A 7,985-nucleotide genomic window follows, 5' to 3' on the forward strand; every position below is an offset into this window, starting at 1 on the left:
GGTTCTTATTCAATGAACCTTTAAAAGTACTAAAATATTATTATACAGAATATATATTTCTTCACAGGAATACACAAAAAGTACAATTAGATATCAAATTATATATTGGGTTTACAAAATGACATTATAGCTTTTTGCAAATGTAATCCCTTTAGGTGAATTCTGACTCATGGCCAATCATGGTCCGTGTGTCAAATGATACCCTGTTTCCCTATATAGTGCACTACTTTCAACCATTGCCCTATGGGCCCTGGTCAAAAGTAGTGCACTATAAAGGGTAATAGGATGCCATTTGAGATGCATGCAAGGCCATCCATAGTCTCTGTATGGGGAAAGTTCTGCGTTTGCAGTTATCAGTCTTTATGGATGGGTCCTGGAGTTTATCCTGACCAGAAGAGGGAGGTTGGAGCCTATAATTAAGGCCAGGAAGAGGGAAGTTGGAGCCTATAATTAAGGCCAGGAAGAGGGAAGTTGGAGCCTATAATTAAGGCCAGGAAGAGGGAAGTTGGAGCCTATAATTAAGGCCAGGAGTTTTCCCACACCACATGGCCCATCTAACCTGGAAAAACTCCTGACCAGCTCTCCCAATTCTATGGAATTTTTTGATGGAAAAACTGGCCACCAATTCTGTTGTGTTCTAGAGTAAAACTCTCTGGAATGAACCCCAATTCTGTTGAATTGTTCTAGAGAAAAACTCTCTGGAATGAACCTGAATTTATGAGACTTGAAGAGAAAAACTCTCTGGAATGAACCCCAATTCACGAGACTTGAAGAGAAAAACTCTCTGGAATGAACCCCAATTCACGAGACTTGAAGAGAAAAACTCTCTGGAATGAACCCCAATTCATGAGACTTGCAGAGAAAAACTCTCTGGAACGAACCCCAATTCAAGAAAAAMTCTCTGGAATGAACCCCAATTCATGAGACTTGAAGAATGAATGAACCTGAATTCATGAGAGCTGCAGGGAAAAACTCTGGGCCCTATTCATGCAATCCCACTTCATCCCACTTTATGAGTGACTGCCCAGGATCTCATCGAGGTTAATGTCTTTCATCCAGTCGTCGTTGCCAGATCCGGACTTCAGCAGCGAGTCAATGAAGTCTGAGTCAGTGTTGATCCCTGGGACGGTGTTGTCTCCCTCCTGGAGGAACTCAAAGGTCAGTCGGTTAACAGCCCTGCTGTTCTGGTTCTGGTAGCTTCCGCCAGGGTTGTGGTTATGTGTTGGGAAGACCCCGATGGTGCTGCTCCCAGCGGGAACCCTCTGCTCCGGAGAGGCCTGGTTGAGGCTTGGTAGCCCTGGCAGAGGAGGCATCATGGGTTGGCTGGGTCTGGGGTTGGTGGTGGTGGTGGAGCTGCGGAGGGCTGGGTTCAGAGGCAGCATGCCCATTTCTGGTGCCACCTGGTTGGGTGGGCCAGGGCCTATGTGCCGGGGGCCAGGAGGGTACTGGTGGCTGGACATGTCGAGCTGAGACTGGGACTGGCCCCCCTGGGGTTGGAGCGAGTTCGGGAGCCGCCTCACCCCGAGAGACCCAGGCCCCATGATGGGAGCTTTAGCTCCAGGAGGCCAGCCCATCACACCCCCCAGCCCGAGACCCTGCCCCTGACTKGGCATCCCTCCACCCTGCTGGCCTACTGATGTCCTTGAGGGATGTTGTACACTGGTAAGACCACCCACCTCAAACCCATTACCCTGGCCGTTGGGAGGACCAGGGAACCTGGACTTGTTTTGGTTGAGTCCTCCTCCGACTCCTAGCCCCATCTTGGTCTGGTTGTTGTGCTGTTGGATCTGGTGGGTGTGGGGGCCTCTTCCAAACCTCCAGTCCGTGGGAGGAGGGGTCATCTTGGACCCCGGGCCGCTGGACACGTGGCAGGACATGGATAGAAGGTCACTCTGGTCAGACCCGTTGGTCGACAACGACTGGGAGGAACTCATACCTGAATACACAGAGATTGTTTCTGATTCTGTTCTGATTGGCTCATACAGACACAAACAATGATGGAAAACCATTAACAGCCATAATACAGTTTTTTCCCCCTTCCTACATGGAAGCAATGAATGATTGAAATGAATGATGTACCTGTGAAAAGGCCGGTCGGTTGGACCATTCCTCTGGGCTGTTTATAGTCTGGTGGTGGTCTGGTTAGATGCCGGTTAAACAGATCCTGGCTACTATTGCTTTTGTCCTGACACACAACAGAAAGAGACAAGGAGACAACAATGACATTTTGTATACATGTTCGAATACAATCATCAGGGGTGGGATTGAAGGGGAACACGTGGGAACTGTCTCTGAGTTCCCAAAGTGAAACATTTTGTAAGACAGAGATGTTAACCTGGACTGTCACAGAGTCATTGATGTTAACATGATAACCTAGAGCTCACAGAGTCACTGATGTTAACATGATAACCTAGAGCTCAGAGTCATTGATGTTAACATGATAACCTAGACTTCACAGAGTCACTGATGTTAACATGATAACTAGAGCTCACAGAGTCACTGATGTTAACATGATAACCTAGAGCTCACAGAGTCACTGATGTTAACATGATAACCTAGAGCTCACAGAGTCATTGATGTTACATGATAACTAGAGCTCAGAGTCATTGATGTTAACATGATAACCTAGAGCTCAGAGTCAGATGTTAAATGATAACCTAGAGCTCACAGAGTCATTGATGTTAACATGATAACCTAGAGCTCACAGAGTCATTGATGTTAACATGATAACCTAGAGCTCAGAGTCATTGATGTTAACATGATAACCTAGAGCTCACAGAGTATTGATGTTAACATGATAACCTAATGCTCACAGAGTCATTGATGTTAACATGATAACCTAGAGCTCAAGAGTCATTACTGTTAACATGATAACCTAGAGCTCAGAGTCGATGTTAACATGATAACCTAGAGCTCACAGAGTCTGATGTTAACATGATAACCTATAGCTCACAGAGTCATTGCTGTTAACATGATAACCTAGAGCTCACAGAGTCATTGCTGTTAACATGAATACCTAGAGCTCAGAGTCATTGATGTTAACATGATAACCTAGAGCTCAGAGTCAGATGTTAACATGATAACTAGAGCTCACAGAGTCATTGATGTTAACATGATAACCTAGAGCTCACAGAGTCATTGATGTTAACATGATAACCTAGAGTCAGAGTCATTGATGTTAACATGATAACCTAGAGCTCACAGAGTAATTGATGTTAACATGATAACCTATAGCTCACAGAGTCATTGATGTTAACATGATAACCTAGAGCTCACAGAGTCATTACTGTTAACATGATACCTAGAGCTCAGAGTCAGATGTTAACATGATAACCTAGAGCTCACAGAGTCTGATGTTAACATGATAACCTATAGCTCACAGAGTCATTGCTGTTAACATGATAACCTAGAGCTCACAGAGTCATTGCTGTTAACATGATAACCTAGAGCTCAAAGTCATTGATGTTAATGAGTAACCTAGAGCTCACAAATTAATTGATGTTAACATGATAACCTAGAGCTCAGAGTCAGATATTAACATGATAACCTAGAGCTCACAAATTAATTGATATTAACATGATAACTAGAGCACACAAATTAATTGATATTAACATGATAACCTAGAGCTCACAGAGTCATTGATGATGTGCTGCTGCTGGGCTAGCTGTCTCTGCATGACCTGGGTCTTCCCTGGTCCTGGGGGTTTCTGCTGGGTGTTGGAGCCAGGGGCAGGGGGATGTTGGTTGGCCTGGGGCTGGGCCTGGGTCTGGGCCTGGGCCTGGGTCTGGGCTGACATCCCCACTAGGCTGTTGTTGGTGGGCAGACGAGGCCCAGGAGGCATCTGGTTAGAGAGGAAAGCAGAGTTAAATAAGGTGATCTTTATTTCAACATAAGTGCCTTGCTCAAGGGCACAACAGCAGGAGAAAGCAGTACATGGGATCTGAAACCAAGTTGCAAGATCAATTTCAATGTTTTAATTTACATGAATAATACCTTGGTACGGAAGTATCTCTATTCAATGCCTTGGTTCAGTAGCCCACTGAAGGTATTATCCCGTCAAAAACAATACAATACCACACATCTGCCACTAGAGGGCAAACCTCCATAACAAACCACAAGGATCTGGTGTGAAAATGACACCACCTCTCTGTATGGAGGCTACGGCCACTCCCCCAGAAGCAGCAACACAGACTTGGAGAGAGGTTCCTTTGGGAGGGGGCGAGACAGGGGAGAAAGGCTTCTTTCAAGGGGGAGAGGTTCTTTTTCAGGGAAAGAGAGGCTTCTTTCAGGGGGGAGGCAGGGGGGAGACTAGTCCTCCTCAAGGCAAAGCTGTTCCCTTGACAAATGGTTCTGACGAGGATGGAAATAATCCCTGAGACAGCGGGAACTGAACTGCGTGCCGACTAGGGAGGTTCAGTTTCTACCCTCCCTGCTGCAACATGACTACTGCCGCTTACCTCCCTTGAACAACCACTGCTCCTTTACCCAAAACACTGAGCTAGCAGCGCTTATCGAGGATCAGTTCCTCCCTGTCCATGTAATCTTATTAATTATTATCTAAAAGCCGAAACTGATCCTAGATCTGCACCATAACTACCGTATAACAAAGCCCTGTCTGCTTCCTGATCCCCGAACAGTTCTTATTCCAATATATAAATACATATAATATATAATAAAATATCACTCCCGATCAGTTCTTATCACCCCTGCACCGTGGATACCTTGTACGTTCCAATCCCTCAGCTGATCTAGGATCAGTTGGGTTTCCCCTTGGCTGTAGTATCTCAGAGTCGCCCCTGTTCCTTATTCATTATGATCCAAAAGTGAAATGGATCCTCGATCAGCTCTCCTAAACGCTTGAATATAAAACGTTCAGTTCCCCCATGTAGGTTGTGATGTGATGGTGTTGTTGTGGTGTTGTTTGTTGTTGTGTTGTAGTTGTGTTGTAGTTTGTTGTTGTGTTCTGTTGTTGTGTTGTGGTGTCAGCGAGACCACCCATATACTGTCGACACACAAGCGTACACTCAATACAGTCTTAAGACAAGGTTCTCCCACATACAATGCATCAAGATACAGCGCAAAGTACTATTTCTGATCTAATAAGACAACAAAACATCAAACACAGTCTTAAAGCAAGACAACTCAATCATCGTGAAGACAAAGCTATCCAACAATTAAGACGACAGGTCATGCAAGACAGGTACATGCAACAAGTAAAGAAAACAAGCACATCAATGCAAGAACCAAATAAATTGAAGTCTGACGTATTTACAACTTCACACTCTCGAAATAGAAGAAAGAAAACAGTTACCTTAACCATTATACACATTAAACAGATTCTTAAAGCTACCATCAGACAGATAACCGCTTAAAGACGAACCGACCTAATACAGCCTAGGTAGAACACAATGGTCACACACAACAACAACAACCAACCAAACACAACATACAACACAGTACACACAACACAAACACCACACACAACCACAACACACACACCAACACACAACACCAACCACCAACAACAACACCACAACAACACACACACACCACCACACACAAACAACAACACCAACACACAACAACAACACACCCACCCAACAAACACACAACACACCACACAACACACACACACACCACAACAAACACACAACAACAACAACAAACCAACAAACACACAACAAACCAAGCACACACACACACAAAGACAAAACACAACACACCACATACACAACAACAACACCACCAACACACAAACAAAAACCACACAACCACAACAAAACTCACACCCAACAACACCACACCACGACACACACACAACCCAACAACAACACACCACAAACAACACACCACCACACCACAACACACACACACACAACACACCACCAACCACAACAACACCACATCAAACCAACAAAACACCAACAAACAAACACACACAACACACACCACCACAACAACACACCACCACAAAACAACACACCACACACACTCACCACACACACAACAACAACACACAACAACACCACAAACACACACACACACACCACAACACCAAACAACACAACACACACCACACACAACCAACAACAAACAACCACACACAACAACAACACAACAACACCACAACACAACAACCAACAACCACCACAACAACAAACACACCAAACAACCACACCAGGAAACAGAACACACAACAAACTAACACACACAACTACAACCACAACAACAAATAACAACACCACAATCAAACACAATCACAATCACAAGCAACACCGAAACACCGCTATCATGAGAAAAACTGAACTATATTTATTCTAATTCAAGCGCTTTACGAGGCTGAAACGAGGATCCATCACTTTTGTATACATATACACATTATATACAGCACAAGCGCGATCTGAGAATATAAGCAAAGGGACAACCTAACTGATACCTATCAGCTTTGAAGAGGTAACTTGGGAACTACAAGGATCCACGAGTAAGAACATGGTTAGACAAGATAAAGAACAAGCCTGATCAAGAAGGCAAGTGAACATCCTCTATCTCATAATATTTATAGACTCATATGTCATCTCTACTATATATGAGAAATAAAAGACACTCGTCTTCGGGACAGGAAGCACACAGACTATACTCTTATTAGTAGTTATGGGCACAATTCCTAGATAAGTTTCGCTTTATAGAAAAGTAATGAAAAATTAAATGACAGGGAGAACTGAATATCCTCCAAACGGCAATAGGCTACAGTGTTATAAAGAGCAAGATCTCATACTACTTCCACATCCTACCGGTATATTAGGATATCGATCGAAGAAAATACTACGCACTTACCAACAACACTGGAGCTAGCAGCCGCTATATACGAGGATACACTATCCTCACCATGTCAAGTTCTATATTAACAATTATTATCGTAAAGTCGAAACTTGATCAGCAAGATCTAGACCATAACTACCGATATAACAAACCCTTACTGATTCACTGAAATCCCGAACAAGTCTACAAACATCTTCCAAATAATAACAATACACTATAACCTTCCATAATAGAAACTATTCACTTCAAAACCATTATTCACGTTCCTTTCACCCTTCACCGTGGCATACCAGTACCGGTCCAATCCTCAGATGAATCCTTAGATCAGTGGGTATCCCCACTTGGCGCATGTAGTATCTCAGAGTCGCCCAAAATCTTCCCTCTTTCCATATATCATCCAAAACGTGAAAATGATAACCTCGATCCAACTTCTACCTAACGCAATTGAATAATAAAAGTTCGTTTCCCATGTAGTTGTAATGTGATGTGTGTTTGTGTTAGTTGTTGTTCTATTATTAGTGTTGTGTGTTTGCTGTTGTGTTGTTTTGTGTTTGTGTTTGTTCTGTTGTTTTGTGTGATGTTTTCATCTCTGTGGTGCAGCCGTGGTGGTTTGCTCGCTGTTCTGTTGTCCTGTGTTGTGTTTTTGGTTGTGTTAACGCATCTGTTGTATGATTGATTTGTAAGTAGTCTCATTCGACTGACATTTATAGTGGTTCTAGTGATTCATCTGTTGTCCGCTCCTTATCCTGTCAAGTGATTTATATCTGGTTGTGTTGTTGATTGATATGGTTTTGAGTATTAATGTTAGTTCAGAGTTTAGTCTATTGTGTGGTTTGTATGTAGTGTCTCTTTCTAGTGTTGTTTGACCTGCTATCTCTGTGCTTTATATGTGATAACACACTCGTTGTTGTTCTTGTTTGTAAAAATGAAAGTCGTGTATGTGTTGTCAATGACCACTGTGCTGTTTGTTGTTAGTCAGGGCATGTTTGTTGTTGCTCTTAGTTCGTGACTCATTTATTGATTTCCCGTCTTCCTGTCTTCGTGTCTTTGGGGTGTGTTGTTAGGTTTTTATTTTTGTTTGGTCCTTCTTCGCTTTGTGCTTTCACGCGTTTTATTTATGCCGGCGTGTGTTGTGTTGGGCATGTAAAGTGTTGTTTATGTATTTC

General features: G+C 43.3%; 1 protein-coding gene across 1 annotated transcript in view; it reads right to left on the minus strand.

Annotated features, from left to right (window-relative positions):
• Nucleotides 1-470: 470 nt before the first annotated feature.
• Nucleotides 471-7,985, minus strand: part of zmp:0000001236 (mastermind-like protein 2) — a 101,063-nt gene continuing 93,548 nt past the window's right edge. The window contains exons 4-6 of the mRNA XM_070440210.1: nucleotides 3,632-3,841; nucleotides 2,080-2,185; nucleotides 471-1,936 (exon numbers count right to left, since the gene is read on the minus strand). Coding sequence (XP_070296311.1) covers nucleotides 1,011-1,936; nucleotides 2,080-2,185; nucleotides 3,632-3,841 — 1,242 coding nt within the window. The 3' untranslated portion in view covers nucleotides 471-1,010. The remainder of the gene's footprint in view (nucleotides 1,937-2,079; nucleotides 2,186-3,631; nucleotides 3,842-7,985) is intronic.

The sequence above is a fragment of the Salvelinus sp. IW2-2015 genome, unplaced genomic scaffold, assembly GCF_002910315.2.
Source record: "Salvelinus sp. IW2-2015 unplaced genomic scaffold, ASM291031v2 Un_scaffold2308, whole genome shotgun sequence".
Lineage (NCBI taxonomy): Eukaryota > Metazoa > Chordata > Actinopteri > Salmoniformes > Salmonidae > Salvelinus > Salvelinus sp. IW2-2015.